This window comes from Phyllobates terribilis, unplaced genomic scaffold, assembly GCF_046119375.1.
Source record: "Phyllobates terribilis strain yellow unplaced genomic scaffold, ASM4611937v1 Scaffold_2__4_contigs__length_985480577, whole genome shotgun sequence".
Lineage (NCBI taxonomy): Eukaryota > Metazoa > Chordata > Amphibia > Anura > Dendrobatidae > Phyllobates > Phyllobates terribilis.
The window spans coordinates 411,561,369-411,583,802 of NW_027362762.1; the positions used below are offsets into that span (position 1 = coordinate 411,561,369).

General features: G+C 42.2%; 1 protein-coding gene across 1 annotated transcript in view; it reads left to right on the top strand.

Annotated features, from left to right (window-relative positions):
- The window catches only part of LOC141212779 (THAP domain-containing protein 2-like), a 25,278-nt gene extending 3,111 nt beyond the window's left edge, over positions 1 to 22,167 (top strand). The window contains exons 2-3 of the mRNA XM_073665088.1: positions 6,480 to 6,675; positions 18,489 to 22,167. Coding sequence (XP_073521189.1) covers positions 6,480 to 6,675; positions 18,489 to 18,764 — 472 coding nt within the window. The 3' untranslated portion in view covers positions 18,765 to 22,167. The remainder of the gene's footprint in view (positions 1 to 6,479; positions 6,676 to 18,488) is intronic.
- Positions 22,168 to 22,434: the final 267 nt, after the last annotated feature.

Consider the following 22,434-nt stretch of genomic DNA (forward strand, 5'->3'; position numbering starts at 1 on the left):
TTGTGTTTTCTTTAGCTACAGAAGCACTATTTTTCTGACGCCCAAAAGATGCAGTTTTCTTCGCTCCTCATTCTGTAGATTGGGGGAAAAAACTGTCAAAGAGATTTCCTGATTAACATTATGAAATTAATTCACCTTGGGAATAAAGCCTGGCACGAGACTTAGAACATGTCCTGTAAGCATTGTTGTTTGGAAGACAAGGCTTGTAATTCAATAATTCACTTGGCTGATATGATGGCACCAGAAATCGAGGTTTGTAATAGAGGCCCTTCTGAAAATCAGACTGAAGGAACGGCAGAACTGAAGATAATGAATTAGCCAGTAAGCAGACCCTGGAATACCAGGTATTATACATTTTCAAACTCTAGAATAAATATTGATCATGGAGGGACTTCGAGAAGCTAGTAAGGCCGTGCTTATTTAAGTTCTGCCACTCAGTCTCCAGGTTGTCAAATGAGGCTTCTGCAGGTCTGAATGAAGAATTGTCTTCTGGTAGAGGTGGTTGAGAAGAAAAGGAAGCTTCCAAAACCTGACCTTCGATAGGCGCAACACGAGCGGAAAACATGGCCAGCGCACGGTCACAATAGAATCACCTCAATGGTTTCTGCTTGATCTGATTTTCTTGAGTACCTTCAGAATCATTGGAGGAGGAAAGACATAGGCGAATATCCCTTGCTAAGGTATTGACTGACCGCCCAGGGTTGATATATTTTATGGAGTGAACACAACTTGTGATTTTCACATTCTGCCTGGTGACCATCCCATCGACTTCTGTTTTCCCGAACCTAGTGTAGATTTCCTGATTCTGACACCATTCCCCTGGGTGTACAATGTTCCGAATCAACGAGTCTGCTCTAATATTGAGTCGGCCCTGAATATGGACTGTGGAGATGTTCTGACAAGGCAAAAAGCAGATGACCTCCCTGTCTAGGTATGCACTCCTTGTTCCTCCTTGCTTGTTTATGCAGAAGACAGATGCTAGATTGCCGGTTTGGACTATAATATCTCTCAATAATAGGTGATGCTGAAAGTGAAGGGCTAATTTGACAGCCGTCAATTCTCTCAAGTTGGGTGAAAGACTTCTCCAGAGGAGACAGTTTCTCCTGGACCAGACGTTGCCTACAAGTGCATCACAACCCGAGTTTGACACATTTGTTTAAGGACTGTAGGATGTTTTGGGCTCAGAGACTTGCTCTTCCAAAGACTGACTGGTGGCAGCCACCATTTTAGGTCCTGTTTTGTAGTTGGCAAGATCTTTATCATCTTATCCAGGGAAGAAGGACTTCTGTCCCAGAGCGAAAGAATATTTGACTGGAGGGTTCTGAAGTCAGCCCTTGCCCAGGTACTGCTTCCATTGAGGTCAAGGAGCCCAGCTGTCATCACAGTTCTGACCAACCCTAGATTTCTGTAGAGCAGAAACCTGACATCTGTCAGGAGTTTGTGAGTTCTGTTGTCTAATGACCTCAGGAACATGTCTTTGAAGTTAATCACAATGCCCTGATAATTTATTTCCCTAAAGGGATTGAGCTGAGGCTTCTTTTTGTTATTGAAAATCTGGGCAAAGAACTTCCAAAGCCATCTGAAGAAGCATTTGAAGGTCTTCCACTGTTTGTGCCAGCCGTTCAGATAGGGAACAACATAGATACGCTGGAGTCTGAGGGCTGCTATCAGGACCACTGCTACTTTTATGAAAACACGAGGCGCTACTCAAATTCTGAAAGGAAAACATGGCAATTGAAAGTGATAGTCGACAAATCAGAACTTTCCGTGTGATGGAGGTATTAGGACATGTAGGTATGCATCTTGGAGACCTATATATGCCATAAAGTCACCTTGTTGAATGATGGAGGTCACTGAACAAATATTTGGAATATATGTTCTTCAGGAGAACCTTGTTTAGGAAAGTCAGATCGATAAGACACCATCTGCCCGAGAGTTTGGGAACTGCAAAAATTTTGGAATACAGCCCTGAAAATTTCTGATGGGGAGAAACAGGTTCTAGAACACTCTTTGAGACAAACTCTTGAAAAAGTTGGAAAATTATAGAACTCTGACCAGTGCTGATGAGGAATCTGGCTGGAGGATATTGACTGAAATACAGAGAATAACCTCTCTTTTATAAGATTACCCAGGGATCCAAAGTGTGCTGGATCAGACTTGCGAAAACCTGGACAATCTTTCTTCCATGGGAGGAAAAAGACCTGTAGCGTCATAAGTCATTCTGCCTTCGATTAGAGGATGTTTTTCTTGGAGAGCTGGAGTCTGGCTTGGATCTGGAAAACCTTCTATTTGAGAAGAGCCTCTTCTATTTGAAACGTGGATGAAAGGACTTAAATAGTTGCCTTTTGGTCCGAGGGAAGGAAGAGCCTTTCCCTTCACGGATGTATTTTAAAATATCCTCTAGCTGGGGTCTAAACAAAATGGAGGGCTGAAAAGAAAAACCACAAAAATTATCCTTAACAAAACAACTCCAGCCAGTTCAGACCACAGGGCCTGTATTGCTGAATTAAATGCAGTCAAGGATCTGAAAGCAAATTTCAGACTGTCTACCAGAGCATTACATAAAAAAATCTGAAGCTGCTTTAAGAAGAAGCAGGTTCACAAGAATCTGTTCCCTTGAAACATCCTGTTGGAGGTCTGAAGCTAGCTGATTGAGCCAGAACCTTAGAGCTATTTCCCCCTGAACAATAGAAAATGCAGAAGCAGCGGTTTGTTAACAGTTTCTCTTTCAGACTCTCCCACCTTAGAAAAGATAAAGATCGTCCACAGGTAAAGCCACCTCGGATGCAGATTCTATCATTAGAGGAGTCTGATGGGCTAGAAGTATCTGCATCACCTGTGAAAAGACCCGCCGAGACTTTTTGCCGGTAGAATTTCTGAATTCTTGAAAAGTCTCTGAAAGCTTTTAATCTTTTAACCAGCCTAAGAAAGAGGCTGGTTCAGACTACAGAGATGCAGACCTACTTTGTAGACTTGAAACAAATTAGATTTGCTTGAACCAAAGTTGTTTTATTCACGATTTTGGATAGGTGGCAACCATTTTGTCCAGGCCCATTTTGGGGGTTTCGTGTGAAATGATGTCCAATTTGCCTTTTTTTCAAGGGTGGCAACACTTTTGGCCATGCCTTAGAAGAAAACACCTTTACTCAGCGGGTTCTGCTGCCCAGCTATAGGAGTACTTGTGACACTGTCAGAGCGCTTTAAATAGAGAGGCTGCGGACTAGAACCAGAAGAACGCCGATAACTGACTTACGGGTTCAGCACGGCTTCATTCTCGGCAAGGTACATGCGTGCAACCGCGACATCAGCCAAGACTTTGGGCACGATGAAGCGACCAATAGGAAGGCAGTAAGAGCCACACACTTATGTACAGATTAAGGCACTGAGCGTGCCGAAAAAGCTACAACAAATACACTTGTGCAATGACAGCCGGTACAGACAAGGAGTCCTCCTTCTATATATGCAGCAGAGTCAGGGAGGGACATCAGAACACATCATGTGTACCGCAGAGCAACATGAAAACCCTCCATGTATACAGCGGTGAGGCATGGGACATGAAAACACTCCACGTATACAGCGGTGAGCCGAGGGACATGAAAACCCTCCATGTATACAGTGTTGAGGCATGGGACATGAAACCCTCCACGTATACAGCGGCGAGCCGAGGGACATGAAAACCCTCCACGTATACAGCGGCGAGCTGAGGGACATGAAAACCCTCCACGTATACAGCGGCGAGCTGAGGGACATGAAAACCCTCCACGTATACAGCGGCGAGCCGAGGGACATGAAAACCCTCCACGTATACAGCGGCGAGCTGAGGGACATGAAAACCCTCCACGTATACAGCGGCGAGCCGAGGGACATGAAACCCTCCACGTATACAGCGGCGAGCCGAGGGACATGAAAACCCTCCACGTATACAGCGGCGAGCCGAGGGACATGAAAACCCTCCACGTGTACAGCGGCGAGCCGAGGGACATGAAAACCCTCCACGTGTACAGCGGCGAGCCGAGGGACATGAAAACCCTCCACGTGTACAGCGGCGAGCCGAGGGACATGAAAACCCTCCACGTATACAGCGGCGAGCCGAGGGACATGAAAACCCTCCACGTATACAGCGGCGAGGCATGGGACATGAAAACCCTCCACGTATACAGCGGCGAGCCGAGGGACATGAAAACGCTCCACGTATACAGCGGCGAGCCGAGGGACATGAAAACCCTCCACGTATACAGCGGCGAGCCGAGGGACATGAAAATCTTCCACGTATACAGCGGCGAGCCGAGGGACATGAAAACCCTCCACGTATACAGCGGCGAGCCGAGGGACATGAAAACCCTCCACGTATACAGCGGCGAGCCGAGGGACATGAAAACCCTCCACGTATACAGCGGCGAGCCGAGGGACATGAAAACCCTCCACGTATACAGCGGCGAGCCGAGGGACATGAAAACCCTCCACGTATACAGCGGCGAGCCGAGGGACATGAAAACCCTCCACGTATACAGCGGCGAGCCGAGGGACATGAAAACCCTCCACGTATACAGCGGCGAGCCGAGGGACATGAAAACCCTCCACGTATACAGCGGCGAGCCGAGGGACATGAAAACCCTCCACGTATACAGCGGCGAGCCGAGGGACATGAAAACCCTCCACGCATACAGCGGCGAGCCGAGGGACATGAAAACCCTCCACGTATACAGCGGTGAGCCGAGGGACATGAAAACCCTCCACGTATACAGCGGTGAGCCGAGGGACATGAAAACCCTCCACGTATACAGCGGTGAGGCATGGGACATGAAAACCTTACATGTACATAGCAGTAGTGTAATAAAATATTCTCCTCCTTTCTTCTGATCTAGCAATAAGAAACAAAAATAAGGTGAAGGTGTGTGTATCCTGCCTGCTTCCTTTTATTGTGTGTCCTGGAGGAATGAAGATCGTTAAGCTAATTTATTTAGTTTGTCTGTTTAACATGTCTTCTGTTTCTATGTAGGGAGCTACTGTAAATAATAATAAACCCATTGTGTGCTGATGTAGGACCTCCAGAAAAAGGGTATAGCTGCATTCAAGGGAAATTGCTTTACAAATTTTGGGATCAATTTTCTCCTATTAACCTCTTCACCCCCGGACCATTTTCTATTTTTATTTATTTTTTCATTTTTTCTTTTTTTTTTTCCTCCCCTTTTTTCAAGAGACATAACTTTTTTTTTATATACTTCTGTCAATATAGCCGTATGAGGGCTTGTTTTTTTTTGTGGGACAAGTGGTACTTTTGATTGACACCCTTGATTTTACCACATAGTGTACTGGAAAATGGGGAAAAAAAATCCAAGTGCAGTGAAATTGCAAAAAAAGTGCAATTCCACAATTGTGTTTATTTTATTTTATTTATTTACCATGTTTACTATATGGTAAAACTGACCTGGCAATATGATTCTCCAGGTCAGTATGAGTACACAGATACCAAACATGTATAGTGTTTGTTTAATTGGTCAAAAAAAAACAAAAAAACAACGACATTTGTACGAAATTTTTTTTTTGCTTTTGTAGCCTTTTTCCGAGATCCAGAACGTTTTCATCTTTCATGATCTGGGGCTGGGTGAGGGCTTATTTTTTGTGTCCTCAGCTGACGTTTTTACTTATACAATTTTGGGGTAGATACGATGTTTTGATCGCCTCTTATTACATTTTATTGCTGTTGTGGCGACCAAAAAAAAAATCTGGCGTTTTCAATTTTTTTTTTTCTCTTTATGCTGTTTACCGATCAAATTAATTTCTTATATTTTGATAGATCGGACATTTCTGAACACAACAATACCAAATAAGTGCATTTTTTTTTACATTGTTATATTTTCAATAGGGCAAAACGCAGCTGATTTGAACTAGTGTTTTTTTCCCCATATTTTTAAAAACTTTTTTTTTTAACTTTATTTAATAGTCCCCTTAGGAGACTTGAAGCTGTGATTGTCTGATCGTGATAGCAGTGCAAACTCTTTGACTTAGAACTTGCAAGTGCTGCTCTGAAGCGCCAGATCTCTGGATCCCTTCAGCTTCTGTGTCCCTGTGATACTCTGATGCTGCAGAAGCAGAGCTAGCAGCATTGGACAGTGTGGACAAGCAGCTCAACCGTAACATAAAGGTAATAAAGACATGAAGTGATATCTTGCCACATGACTATTTTTATTTTTTTAAAGATCCACTCCTTTTGTTGTCACGCTGTGGCCACCCTACAGTATCACAGGCCAACCAGAACGTCAGTGCATGCAATGCAGGATTCTATTACTGCAACAATAGAATGATTATGAAATGCAAACTATTTAATCACTAGTAGGAGGGGGAGCTGCCACATATACCAAGGCTAATGAACCCTACTAAGGACCACGGAGGGTCACTGCCACCAGCCGCTAATCCCTGACCTAGGTTTTTCCATGGTGGTGTTGTACTAACAATATTGGGTATTGTGCATTATACAGATTCCCATCAAACCCAGAAAGAAGAGCGCAATGGCTTAACCTCGTGAACAGAGAAAACTTCTCCCCAAGCCTGCACACCTTCTTATGTTCAAAACATTTTGAAGAACCGTGTTTTGACAGAACGGGGCAAACTGTGCGACTAAGAACAAATGCAGTACCAACAATATTTATCTATCCAGACCATATGGTGGAAAAGGTAAGCACTCGGGCATTGGGCTTGCTTCACTGGGTAACAATCTACTCAAGTAGGCTATAGTCACATCACATTGCGAGCCTATGTCTGTCCATCTATCTATCTATCGTCATGGCCAAAAGTGTGTGTGTGTGTGTGTGTATATATAATATTATATAGTGGTCCAAAAGTAGGTGGCCAGAAAATAACATTTATTTTGATTTCTATATAAAATTATATTTACTAACACAAGCATAACATTGACAATTAAATTTTATTCTGAACAATAATACAAAAGCCCTTAAATTTTATCAACGCCGGTGCTCAAACTGTTTTCCATTACAATTTGCACAGCTTTGAAGTCTGCCTCTTACGCTTCAACAAATTTTTTGCACAAGTCTCTTTGGGTATTAATTTCTTGAAATGCATCTCTTATGTCATTTTTCAAATCACTGACACTTTTTGGTTTTCGACTATAAACTTTGTCCTTGAGTACTCTCCAAAAGAAAAAATCCATTGGGGTCAAGTCTGGTGAACGTGCCGGACAATCAAGTGGGCCTCTTCAGCCAATCCATTTATTAGGAAATGTTTCATCAAGATACTCGCGGACCACTCTTGAATAATGTGGAGGGGCCCCATCTTGTTGGAAATAAAGGTCATTTGAATTAGGCTGTTGCTGTAACTGGGGAACAACTTGATTCATTTGAATTTTGAGATACTTATCTCCTGTGACTTTTCCATCAAAAAATATTGGTCCTAAAACACCAAAACTTGAAATACCACCCCAAACATTGACACCAGGCTCATTTAGTTGTTGCTCTAATGTTAAATGCATGTTCTCATTATACCAGTAAATACAATTATGTCTGTTAATATGGCCGGATAAGTTGAAAGAAGCTTCATCACGGCACATAATGTTATCTAAAATTACTGGATTTTCTTCAATTTCGTTAAGCATAATCTCACTAAATTGCAGCCGCCTGTCTGGATCATCCTCCAATAAACCATGAATTAGATGTGGATGATAAGCTTTCCACCCAATAGATTTCAGGATTCACATGATAGAAGCTCGTGAAATTCCCAATTCCAAAGAGGCTCTTCTGGTGGACTTTTTTGGACTCTGAACAAATGTTTCAGCAACAAGTTGTTTATTATCTTCTTTACAGACTGTTTTGGGTCGACCAGTTTTTGGAGCATTAAGGATTGAGCCAGTGGCATTGAATTTGTCACGAATGCGGTAAATGGTTTGTCTCTTTGGGGCTTGAGTACCAAATGTTTCAACCCAATTTGCTCTAACGATTTCAGCATTTTGAGATTTCCAATACTCTGTTAAAATCCATTTTCTTTGATCTGTATTTAAATTATTTGCCATTATGTGTTATCTGAATTATCTGAAAAGAAAACAGATTTGGGGGAGATCTATCTGTAAAAACTAGATCTGTGAAACTGGTTCAGTTGCCCTTAGCAACCAATCAGATTCCACCTTTCATTTTACAAAGAGTCTGTGAGGAATGAAAAGTGGAATCTGATTGGTTGCTAAGGACAACTGAGCCAGTTTCACTTTACACCATGTTTGATAAATCTCCCCCTTCATAACTTTATTACACTTTCTGTCCACCTACTTTTGGAAAACCCTGTGTATATATGTATGTGTGTGTGTATATGTGTATGTGATATATATATATATATATATCTGCTTCCGTATACAGGGAGGAGGTGGGTTAGGTACTCTCTTGAACTGATGCTTGGACTACATGGCATCATGTGTCACGTGACAGCAGATCTGTGACAAGTGACTATTTTAGACTTCTGATTTTGCTGTAAATCAAACAGCCAAGTTGCAGGCAAGTTGCATGTCATGTGCGACTTGCATTGATGTCTGTGTCAAATGTGTCGCATTCAACCAGCAATAGAAGATCGCAAACATTTGGGAAATATGCAACTTTATAGGAAATCATGACATCACTATGATTTCAATGTCACGTGACACTTGTCGTCGTTGAGCGCTAGTCTTAATGGGAACTATACTTTCAAGTAATTTTTCAGGATGGGCTGGGGTGTGTGTGATGTGGAAAATGTATTACCTGAAATTTTCATTTCCTGGACTCCGTAGACAGCTCACAAATGGATTAATGAGACTTCATTTGCCCAGATAGAAGATACACATTGACTAGTAATAATTAAACCACTTACTGCACAATATAAGCTTGGATAGAACCACAAAGATGCCTAAAAAATGAAATGTTGGAAATATTGTGCTGCCTACAGTCTACGGGAAATGAAAATTTCAGGTAATGCATTTTCCACTTCATGTTTATTCTACGGCAGCACAGGAATGGGAGTTAAGAAACAATGCAAGAACAAAAAGTAAGGGATTGTTAACCAATTCCATAAGCATTGAGTTGCCAAAAGCCGAACCCTCAGATGAAAGCACGTCTAGCCTGTATGCTTGATAAAGGTAGATGAGGGCCCAACTAGCAGATCTGATCGAGAGGCACAAGACTTCTCCACCCAGGCTGTAGCTCTTGATCTGGTAGAATGAGCTCTCAAGTTTAGGGGAGACCCCAGACCTTGTAAAGAGTAACACTCTGATCACTCTCTTAAACCACCTAGATAATGAGACTTTACCACCCTGGTTCACCCTTACTTGCTTCCTAGAACTGTAGAAAAAGAGCCTCTGAGCATTTGAAGGGACGAGTTCTATCATGATATTCTGAAAGAGATGTTTTCATGTTCACATGAGGAATGATATTGTCTGAATCAGAGTCCAAAACTTGAGGTAGAAGAAGCTGGTTCATTTTCTAGTTAGGTTAGACACTGTAGGTACTTTTGGAAAAGATCGAGGTACAGTGCCTACAAGTAGTATTCAACCCCCTGCAGATTTAGCTGGTTTGATAAGATGCAAATAAGTTAGAGCCTTCAAACTGCAAACGAGAGTAGGTTTTATGAACAGAAGCATAAATCTTACAAACCAAAAAGTTATGTTGCTCAGTTGAATTTTATTAAATTTTAAACATAAAAGTGTGGGTCAATTATTATACAACCCCTATGTTTAATATTTTGTGGAATAACCCTTGTTTGCAATTACAGCTAATAATCGTCTTTTATAAGACCTGATCAGGCCGGCACAGGTCTGTGGAGTTATCTTGGCCCACTCCTCCATGCAGATCTTCTCCAAGTTATCTAGGTTCTTTGGGTGTCTCATGTGGACTTTATTCTTGAGCTCCTTCCACAAGTTTTCAATTGGGTTAAGGTCAGGAGACTGACTAGGCCACTCCAACACCTTGACTTTTTCCCTCTTGAACCAGGCCTTGGTTTTCTTGGCTGTGTGCTTTGGGTCGTTGTCTTGTTGGAAGATGAAATTACGACCCATCTTAAGATCCTTGATGGAGGAGCGGAGGTTCTTGGCCAAAATCTCCAGGTAGGCCATGCTATCCATCTTCCCATGGATGCGGACCAGATGGCCAGGCCCCTTGGCTGAGAAACAGCCCCACAGCATGATGCTGCCACCACCATGCTTGACTGTAGGTATGGTATTCTTGGGGTCGTATGCAGTGCCATCCAGTCTCCAAACGTCACGTGTGTGGTTGGCACCAAAGATCTCGATCTTGGTCTCATCAGACCATAGAACCTTGAACCAGTCTGTCTCAGAGTCCTCCAAGTGATCATGAGCAAACTGTAGACGAGCCTTGACATGACGCTTTGAAAGTAAAGGTACCTTACGGGCTCGTCTGGAACGGAGACCATTGCGGTGGAGTACGTTACTTATGGTATTGACTGAAACCAATGTCCCCACTGCCATGAGATCTTCCCGGAGCTCCTTCCTTGTTGTCCTTGGGTTAGCCTTGACTCTTCGGACAAGCCTGGCCTCGGCACGGGAGGACACTTTCAAAGGCTGTCCAGGCCGTGGAAGGCTAACAGTAGTTCCATAAGCCTTCCACTTACGGATGATGCTCCCAACAGTGGAGACAGGTAGGCCCAACTCCTTGGAAAGGGTTTTGTACCCCTTGCCAGCCTTGTGACCCTCCACGATCTTGTCTCTGATGGCCTTGGAATGCTCCTTTGTCTTTCCCATGTTGACCATGTCTGAGTGCTGTTCACAAGTTTGGGGAGGGTCTTAAATAGTCAGAAAAGGCTGGCAAAAGAGATCTTTAATCCACACATGTGAAGCTCATTATTCTTGGTGCCTGAACTACTTCTTAATACTTTAGGGGGACCAAACAGAATTCTTGTGGTTTGAGGGGTTGAATAATAAATGACACTCTGAATTAACTTTTAACGTTTTAAAAAAAAAAAAAAAAATTTGCTGCAGTGCATTTCCCACTTCCAGGCTGATCTACAGTACAAATGTCACAATGCCAAGTTAATTCCGCATGTGTCAACCAGCTAAATCTGCAGGGGGTTGAATACTACTTGTAGGCACTGTATACTTAGAACCACCCAATCTTTAAGCATTTTTAAATAGGTCTTTGCAAGAAAGAGCTTGCAGTTCATTGATTCTTCTGGACCAAGTGGTAACTGTCAAAATTGGTGTTAAGTCAGCAGTTTAAGACTTGTAATGGTTCAAACAAAGATTAATATAAGACAAAACAAGAAAAGTACCAAAAAGATAGGGGGCTATAATATGATGGCTTTAACTTCTTTATAACACTGAAGAATCTGGATGTTTAAGATGATACCCTCACATTTTGAAAAGAAGAACTTTCCAAAATGTGAGTGAATGTGAGTTTATAGCTGTAAAGTGAACTTTTAAAGTGTTTAGACCCTTCTGATATCCTTCTTGAAGGAACTGAAGTAAAGTGGAAACATCTTCTAGACTTCTCTGATTTTTGACACACCAGTCAAAAAATTTCCAAACCCAGGAGTAAACTTTAATGGTATTTGCTGTTCTAGAAGCCAACAGAGTATTAATGACTTCTTCAGGCAAGCCGCTATTTCTTACGACCTGCTGTTCAATCTCCAAGCCGCGAGATGTAACTGAACTGGATTTCGATGAAACTTTCCTTTCGGGAGAAGATCTTTGTGATTTGGCAGTCTCCAGTATCTTCCTCTTGAGAGACCATGTGAGTGGAAACCAAACCCTTCTAGGCCAGTATGGAAAGCACTAAAATGACCACTACCTGTTCATTTTTGATCTTCCTCAGGACACTTGGAAGTAGAGGAACAGGAGGGAAGATGTAGAAGACGAATCTTTCCCAGTTGATGGACAGGCCGCCCATCGCAAATGGACTCCCATCGCAAATGGACTCCCGGATTTATTGAGAGAACAGAAGTTGCCGATCTTGGCTTTCTCCGTCATAGACATCACATACAGCTCTGATTTTTCTATTCATTCTGTAATCTGAAAGATTTCTGTATTCAGACTCTATTTTCCTGGTTGATCATAGTTCCTGCTTTGTCAAAAGCACAGCAAAAATACTTGAAATAAAAAAAAACAACATAGTAAATATGGTTACCTTTTTTTCTCCTAACACCAGGCCTTAAAGCTAATGCACTGCAGGATGCAGCAGTCCCCATGATAAAGGCGGAGGCAGCACAGGTGCAAAATACTGATGAAACCACCACTCGCACGCCTACCAATCCCACAGGGCCACACACCCCAGTTTCCTTGGCCAACACTAAGATATCTGGCTGCACCCTGCATAGAGATGAAAAGATGTGCAGTAAGATAATAAAGATGTATAATATGACATGCACCACTTAATGAATTAGGCGCATCGTACTCCAGGGAGTCAGTTCATTAAGACTGGCGTACGTAGTCCCAGTCATCATGAATCGGCTCCATAATACTTAGCTTTCTTTTTCTCATGTGAGGCAGGACTAGACATCTGCAAGGAAAAGGAAAAAAAACTTTAGAATACACAAAGGCAGACTGCACAATTAGAGTGCAACAACCATCGCATAATTCTAGGAAACCACCTAACCGATACCTTTGTGCTGATCATGGTTCTGATGTCCGGTAGTGGTGCAGCCACTGTTTGAAAAAGTGCTGGCTTAAAAACACATGCTCCTCCTCAGTCCCACCACATGAGGCCATCTGTGTATACTCACCCTGGACATGCAGAAGAGAACTCGGCGGCAGCCCAATATAGCAACATCTTGGTATACAATCCTTGGATGGATAGCTGAAAAGTCAGCGGTGGCCATCTTGGCATACCAATTTGGATAGCCAGCAGACAATGCAGCATCTGCCATCTTGGTATAACTGTTTGGCTTGACAGCAGAGAATACAGCGGTGGCCATCTTGGTATAGTTATTTGGATGGGCAGCAGAGAAGTCAGTGGTGGCCATATTGGTATACTCCTTTGGACAGGCAGCAGAGAACTCTGTGATGGCCATGTTGGTGGACTCTTGCTAGAGGAGACACAAATTCTATATCCCACCATTCCTGGAATCTGTTATCTCCACATCCTCTCCTACCCAAGATAAAAGGAAATATTGCCCATAGCAGAAGTATTAAACTATCAAATATTCATAGCTATTGGGAGACATAAAGAGGGTTATCGGTAACCGCATGCCTAGGAACTGGGCAAAAGATCAGTATACAACCTTAAGTCTGGATGTATGGCCGTAGGGATCCAGCAGACCCCATGTATAGAGGCTATAAGAAATATGTAATCATCTATCCAATTTAAAAAATGTGCCTCCTTGTGGTGCTGTCCTAGGTTATGTTGTATACTGGGCGCTGGAAATATTTGGTAATTAATGCTAATGAATGTGTATCTTCTATCAGGGCAAATTAAGTCTCATTAACCCATTCATGTGCTGCTGTAGGATGACCAGGTAAATACTTTCTGGCCATTATATTACCCGTGTCTTGCATTTTTATAAGTTTTCCCTTCTGCAGGCTCCATCTCTTAATTTGCAGTTGACACTCAGCTGAGTTGGTGAAGACTAGCTGCTGTGAGGTTTCCTGTACACAGTTCAGAGAGAACTGAGGGACTCAGAAGCAGCAGAAGCAGGCAGACATTATACAGCTGTACTAAGCAGTGTAGCTAGGAATCCAGTTTTGGTGTGCACTGGCTATAATAAGTGGAATATAATTCTATAAACATTTATTTTTAAAATAAAATAATATTTACTATATTAATTTATTTTTGTACTTTTTTTTTTTTTTTATGTAACCACTGGGGGCTGCTGTTTTTATTTGCTAGTGTGTCAGAGCATGACACCTATACACTGCAAATACGGCAGCCACAGGCCATAAGAGAGTACAGTCGGTGTCCATCAGTATCTGCCCAGTTCACAGATGTGGAGGAGCCATGAACCAGGCTTTATACTGAGCAGAACTGCTGAGCTAAACACTACGGTGGTGAGAACGAACAAGTCAGCAGCCTGGTATTGTAGTACTAATGACAGGCTACCGACCTGTTCTCACCGCTGGAAGAAGTTACCTCTGCAGACCTGCTCTTAGTGATGAGACCAGTGGTGACTTAACAGCAGTGAGAACAGGCTGGTAGTCTGGCATTAGTACTACAATACCAGGCTGCTGACTTGTTCTCACCACCGTAGTGTTTAGCTCAGCCGCTCTGCTCAGTGTAAAGCCTCATTCAGACATCCATGATGCACGGACATCTGAATCAGTGGCGCACACCACAGAAGAGGGCCCCTGTGTAAGAACAATATATGGGCTCTTTGTAGTTCAATAGCTCATGATAATTCACAATTTCAACTGCTTTGGAGGTGAAAGTGGGACCCGTTATCTTTTGGGCCCCTCTGCGGTTTCAGAGGTTGCATCAAGAGTATATCCGCCTCTGGTCTGAATCAGGCTTTATTGCTGCGTCTGCATATGAGAAGTGATGACTTTGCCAATGGTTACAGTGCACTGCATACTCAACTTCAATGTGCAAAGGATTATAACCAGGGATGAGCAGACTCGTGGAAGTTCGGGTTCTGGCACCCGAACCAAACTTTTCTCCAAAGTTCGGTTTGGGTACCAGAACTTTACCTGAACCTGAACACCTTTGAAATGTATGGGGACCTGAACTTTGGAGCTGGAAAATTCTCTCTGTCTCTCTCTCCTCTCTGACTTCCCTGAACATTAAAACTGACTTCGGGAGAAGTCCGTATTCAGCACCAGACAGTAATTGTCCGGTACGAACCCCGAACTTTAAAGGGGTATTCCCATCTCCAAGGTTCTATCCCAATATGTAGTGGGTGTAATAATAGTAATATTAGCAAGTACCTCCAATTAGAAATATAGTATAGTTTTTCTGATAAGCTATGTCTCAAGTGCAGACATTGCATGGATGTCATTCATCCGTGGTTACGACCACTAGCAACAAGCTAACTACTAGTCACTATATCAGTGGACGTAACCATGGATACCTAAGGTCCTGCAATACCCGCATATGAGGAAAGAGACATAGCGAATCAGAAAAACTATACTACATTTCTAATTGGAGGTAATTACTAATATTATTATTATTACGCCTACTACATATTGGATATATTACAAAGTATCATTATTTGCTTATACTGTTGATTTATGCCAAGCTTGTTGAACGGACAGTATCCATTTAAGGATATATAATGTGCACATATATGTAAGAAAAGGAAGGCCCCAAATGTGATGTGAATATAACCATGTTAACCCTCATGAGGCTGTGTCTCTGTGACCTGGTCATCCAGGCAACCTAAAATTTCTAAAACCGGGGCTATACAACAACTGACCCAGGTCGTCTTTAAAAAACATATTACTCTGTGAAGCTGTTACAGTGCAGCATAATACTGGCGACCCTTAGGGTAATGCAAAAAGAAAGTCGCAAAAAATCCAACTGGTTCCAAATTTTTGCGTCTTGCTGGTGAAGGGTACGGCACCAATCCTCACTCACCCATATATTACTATGTTTTGTGGCAGCTGAAATCGTTGTGTAGCCCCTCGGCCTTAACCCCTTACCTCCAAAGTCAATTTTCATTTTTACATTTTTCTTCCATGTGCCATAATTTTTTTGTTTTTACGTCAAAATAAAAAGGAATGAAAAGAATTCAATAACTTTGGCTTATGTCACCATTTTCCAATTTTTTTGTGTGGCGGCTTTTTTTATTGATCCCAATTTGGGGTACATACAATATATTGTCTTTTTACGGCATTTCTTGCTTACAGTGTGGTAACTGAAAAAACACAATTCTGTCATTGATTTTCGCTTTACGGCGTTTATTGCATGGGTTAATTCTATATTTTGATTGACCTGACTTTTATGGATTTGGCAATATCATTTTTTTTAATGGGGTAACTTAAATTTATGTATATATTTTTTACTATAATTTAGAAGGCAGTGACTAGGGCCGTCCGCAGACCACCTACTGTCATGGTAACCGGTCACTGTGCCACAGATGCAATCACTCTATTTAAAGGGGTATTCCCAATGTCAGACTGGGGTGCCAAGGGCCCATCAGTAACCAAATCCAGGGCCCCACTTTTGTACCACATGCAAATGTGACATTTTTCTCAATCACAAATTTAAATAACCATGAACTGGGTAGATTGTTAAATGAATAAGATTCTGCCTTTGTCTGTACATAGTGATTCACATATATTGTGTCAAGTACTGGTCATATAAGAGGATGGTGGCCCACTCTTGCACAAGGGCCCACCGGAGGATTCTCCTATTCTCCTGTGGGCCAGTCTGAGCTTGGGTATTCCCATCTCCAAGATCCTATCCCAATATAGTAGGTGTAATAATAATCATTTTAGTAAATACCTCCAATTAGAAATAAAATATTCGCTAAGTCGCTCACCCCATGTACAGTAGCTTAGGCATCCATGGTTACGACCACTCATATATTGACAGTTAGTTAGCTGTTAGTAGTTGTAAGCATGGATACCTAAACTACTGCAATGCCTTGCATATGGGTGAGCGACATCGCTAATCAGAAGAACTATACTACATTTCTAATTGGAGGTATTTGCTAATATTATTATTACACCTACTACATATTGGGAGAGGATCTTGAGAGATGGTAGTAGCCCTTTTAAATGCCACAGTGATCAAAAATTAGCTCATGCTAGTAGTGAAAGCCAGCATCTACCCAGTGAGATGGGCACAATGACCCCAGCGCTGATGTACAGGTACGTCATTTTATGCTAAGGTTCAACTATACAAATGAAATGGCTCTGCCTGCTGTAATACAGTGGGTACGGAAAGTATTCAGACCCCTTTAAATTTTTCACTTTGTTTCATTGCATCCATTTGGTAAATTCTAAAAAGTTCATTTTTTTCTCATTAAAGTACACTCTGCACCCCATCTTGACTGAAAAAAAACAGAAATGTAGAAATTTTTGCAAACTTATTAAAAAAGAAACTGAAATATCACATAGTCATAAGTATGCAGATCCTTTGCTCAGTATTAAGTAGAAGCACCATTTTGAGCTAGTACAGCAATGAGTCTTCTTGAGAATGATGCAACAAGTTTTTCACACCTGGATTTGGGGATCCTCTGCCATTCTTCCTTGCAGATCCTCTCCAGTTCCGTCAGGTTGGATGGTGAACGTTGGTGGACAGCCATTTTCAGGTCTCTCCAGAGATGCTCAATTGGGTTTAGGTCAGGGCTCTGGCTGGGCCAGTCAAGAATGGTCACAGAGTTGTTCTGAAGCCACTCCTTTGTTATTTTAGCTGTGTGCTTAGGGTCATTGTCTTGTTGGAAGGTGAACCTTCGGCCAAGTCTGAGGTCCAGAGCACTTTGGAAGAGGTTTTCATCCAGGATATCTCTGAACTTGGCTGCATTCATGTTTCCTTTAATTGCAACCAGTCGTCCTGTTCCTACAGCTGAAAAACACCCCCATAGCATGATGCTGCCACCACCATGTTTCACTGTTGGGATTGTATTGGGCAGGTGATGAGCAGTGCCTGGTTTTCTCCACACATACCGCTTAGAATTATCACCAAAAAGTTCTATCTTTGTCTCATCAGACCACAGAATCTTATTTCTCATAGTCTGGGAGTCCGTGTGTTTTTGAGCAAACTCTATGCAGGCTTTCATATGTCTTGCACTGAGGAGAGGCTTCCGTCGGGCCACTCTGCCATAAAGGCCCGACTGGTGGAGGGCTGCAGTGATAGTTGACTTTGTGGAACTTTCTCCCATCTCCCTACTGCATCACTGGAGCTCAGCTACAGTGATCTTGGGGTTCTTTACCTCTCCCACCAAGGTTCTTCTCCCATGATTGCTCAGTTTGGCTGGACGGCCAGGTCTAGGAAGACTTCTGGTGGTCCCAAACTTCTTCCATTTAAGGATTATGAGTAATGCAGAAATTCTTTTATAACCTTGGCTAGATCTGTGCCTTGCCAAAATTCTGTCTCTGAGCTCCTTGGGCAGTTTGAGCTCATGATTCTCATTTGGTCTGACATGCACTGTAAGCTGTGAGGTCTTATATAAGACAGGTGTGTGCCTTTCCAAATCAAGTCCTATCAGTTTAATTAAACACAGCTGGACTCCAATGAAGGAGTAGAAACATCTCAAGGAGGATCACAAGGAAATGGACAACATGTGACTTAAATATGAGTGTCTGAGCAAAGGGTCTGAATACTTATGACCATGTGATATTTCAGTTTTTCTTTTTTAATACATTTGCAAAAATGTCTACATTTCTGTTTTTTTTCAGTCAAGATGGGGTGCAGTTTACTTTAATGAGAAAAAAAATGAACTTTTTAGAATTTACCAAATGGCTGCAATGAAACAAAGAGTGAAAAATTTAAAGGGGTCTGAATACTTTCCGTACATGCATGCCTTTCTCTGTTCTGCCTTTGAGACAACCCCTTTAACTTTCAAGGTTTACAGCAGTCTGTGATGGTATTTGGATGGGAAGTCTCTCAAATTCTTTGTATATGTTTTTACAGATAGCTTTTAAACAAGCTACCATTACGAAGCCAGAAGAAAAGCTTCCACGTGGATCTGCTTCAGCCATACTGAAAAACTCATCGTTTCTTGGAGACCACAGTTACTGCCTACCAACACCCGCTGAAATCAAAAGAAAAATTTGGGACCTTGAAAGAAAATTAGAAATTGCTCACAAGAAAATAAAAATCTATCAGCAAAAAGAACGGAGAGGAAGAAGGAAAGGTTCCCCAGAAATCATTGCAGATTTAGTTCTAGAGCAAACGCCCAGGACATAGTGCAGAGACTAGTCCCAGGTCCAAGGTCACACAATATGACTGTGATGGTACCAGGAGTGCTGCTATATGGACTGATGGTCTGTTCTGCCACAAAGGTCACACACAGTACCAGAACCAAGGACACACAATATGACTGACTGTGATGGTACCGGGCGTGCTGCTATATGGACTGATATACTGGTTTGTTCTGCCGCAAAGGTTACCCGCAGTACCAGAACCAAGGACACACAATATGACTGTGATGGTACCAGGCGTGCTGCTATATGGACTGATATGCTGGTTTGTTCTGCAGCAAAGGTTACCCGCAGTACCAGGACCAAAGACACACAATATGACTGTGATGGTACCAGGAGTGCTGCTATATGGACTGATGGTCTGTTCTGCCACAAAGGTTACACGCAGTACCAAAACCAAGGACATACAATATGACTGTGATGGTACCAGGCGTGCTGCTATATGGACTGATATACTGGTTTGTTCTGCCGCAAAGGTCACATGCAGTACCAGAATCAAGGTCACACAAAATGACTGTGATGGTACCAGGAGTGCTGCTATATGGACTGATGATCTGTTCTGCTGCAAAAGTCACACGCATGGACACTAAGGGACAGATTCCATCATCCCATTTTCACTAGCTTTTTGTAGTGAATGCCTCTCAATTAGTGACTTTTTGATTTACGACAAATTCATCAAACGATTTGTGAATATTTTTAATTGTCTTTTGTTTTGGTTAATTTTCTGATTTTTAACGTCAGTGTGGCTCTTCAGATGTTTTAGGTCAATTAATCAAATTCACCCTCAAAAGTTGCAAATATACTCCAGTTTGCCCCTGGAGTAATTTTATGTATGCCAGTTCTTTAGTAGCAATTTTTGCAACTTACATGATGGCGATCATGATGGGACAGGAGCTATGCTCACAGATCGCTGCCGAGAGCTCGTCTTAAGTGATAGCCAAGCCTCGTCTGTCACAGCTGGAGGTGGTGCCCTCACTGCACTGGGCCATTTCACCCTCTAAATGCCGCAATCAATAGTGATCAAAGCATTTAGAAGGCTGAGAGAGGGAGTTGGCTCCCTCTCCCGCCCAATCGACACCCCAGCGATTACGGGAGCCGATGGTAGTTATGGCATCCGGAGATCATATGACGACCTTCTGGTCTGCCAGCTGCGTTGGTCGGTTACACTATGCCAAGAGCATGGTCTAAAAGGCGTTCTGCCAGTTTAACACTGACAGGTATTATGCATGCCAGTGTTTGTGCATTGCAATACATTATACTAGTGATCACAGTAATAAAAGTTGAAGTCCCATAGAGGGACTAAGTAAAAAAAAAAAAAAAAACTGCAGAAAAAGTAGAATTAATCGTGATCAAAAAGTCAAATGTAAATAAAAATAATATAGCTGAAAACGTCATCTTGCCCGCAAAAAACCCCCCGCCATATAGCTCCATCAGCGGACAAATGAAAAAAAGCTATAGCTCTCAGAATATAGTGATTTTTTTTTTTCTATGAATTAGTTTTTGAATTTTTTTCTATGAATTAGTTTTTGTGTAAAAGCCGCAAAACATAAAAAAAAAAAAGATATAAATGTGGTATCACTGTAATCGTTCTGACCTGAAGAATAAAGTTGTCTTATCAATTTTACCACACGCAGAACAACATAAAAAACAGTTCCTGAATGGTTGGTTTTTAATCATTCTGCCTCCCAAAAATTGGTATAGAAAGCGATCAAAAAATGTCATGTGCCCGAAAATGGTACAACAAGCCCTCAACATGACTCTGTAGCAGAAATATGGAAAAATCTCTCTCAATATATGGCGATGAAAAAATTGTATAAACGTAAAAAAATGATATAAATCTGGTATCGCTGTAATCGCACCGACCCGAAGAATAAAGTCGTCTAATCACTTATACCGGACGAGGAACGACGTAAAAAATAAAACCGATTCTTCACCTACTGATGATTTATTCAATCTGCCTCCCAAAGATTGCAGCTCAGCTCACATTTAGGGCACGTTCACACATTCAGTATTTTTCTCAGTATTTGTAAGCCCAAACCAGGAATGGGTGAAAAATGCAGAAGCGGTGCAAGTGTTTCTATTATACTTTTCCTCTGATTGTTCCACTCCTGGTTTTAGCTTACAAATACTGAAGGTGTGAACATGGCCTCATCCTGCGCTCTACGCTGAGCTCTTACAATGGGGTTTCTGTGTAAATCTCTGAAATTTAGACGCAATCCACTACAGAAGATTTCCTATAATGAGGCAGATGGAGGCACTATGGACGGTGTCTGACCTATGATCGGGTGGCGTTCATAAAAGCGCAGTTAGCCACAGTTTATTTATTTTACTCCCTTGTATAGCGCCATTAATTCCACAGCACTTTAAAAACATTATAGGCACTGTCCCCATTGGGGCTCACAATCTACATTCCCTATCAGTATGTCTTTGGAATGTGGGAGGAAACCGGAGAACCCGGAGGAAACCCACACAAACATGGGGAAAACATACAAACTCCTTGCAGATGTTGTCCTTGGTGGGATTTGAACCAAGGACCCCAACACTGAAAGGCTGCAGTGTTAACCAGAGACACCGTGCTGCGCAGTTTTGGGATTCTCTGAAAAGGAGACAGCTGGACAGAGGCCAGATGGAGTCCAGAGTAACTCTGCTGCCTCATTATAGTGAATGGGATCCCTCAGGGATTTAATCTGAATCACATCATTCCGAATGTTAGATGGAAACCCCAATGCAATTGTTCAGCGAAGAGCACAGGATAAATGTGATCCACAATGTTATGTGAAATGTTCCCAATAAAAGCTTCAACTCCATCCAGAAAAAAAGCATGGCCCACTTAGATCCGTCATCAGTCAATAGAAATATAGGGGACTTCCACGTTACTGATAGTACAAAGGCTCTGGAAAAGCGCTATGGCTCCTCGCCCCCCAAAAGAAATCCAGCGAATTTTGCACTCCCAAATCCAAATGACCCCCTCCCTTCTGAGCCGCACAGTGTGCTTAAACCACATATAGCATCCATATTTTTGGTATTTCTGTAGCGATGAGAGCCCACCTAATTTACGGGTGCATGTCTCCAGAATTACGAGCTGGGCATAATGTATGGTCACTACAACGGCAGTTTGCAATTTTCACTCAGCAACGTCCACTGCTGCTTGTGTCTGGACACCAATGGAGTCAAAATAGTCGCTACACCTGTAGATAAATTCCCAAAGGGGTAAAATTAAGAAAAAGGGGTCAATTGAGGGGGGATTTTGCTCTTCTAGCACTTTGGGGGCTCTGTACAATGCTGCTCACCATTATTGGCACCCCTTCATTTTTTCATAGACTGTACAATATCTTGAGAAATAAATGGAAATGTACCAAAGTTATATCCTCAGGATTTTTTAATTAGTGGTCCAAAGTAATACAACAATAAAACATTGTTTTTCAACTTCCATGTTGCAAGTTCAAAGAAAAAAACAGAATAAACAGCATGTCCAGCAATAAAGGCACACCTAATTAATACTTGGTTGCACACCCTTTGGCATTGCTGACAGCCTCCAAATGTTTCTTGTAGCCATCTATAAGATTCTTGCACTTCTCAGCTGGAATTTTCTCCCACTCTTCCTTTGCAGTTTGTTCAAGCTCTTAAATGTTTGCAGGGTTCTTTTTCCCAATGTC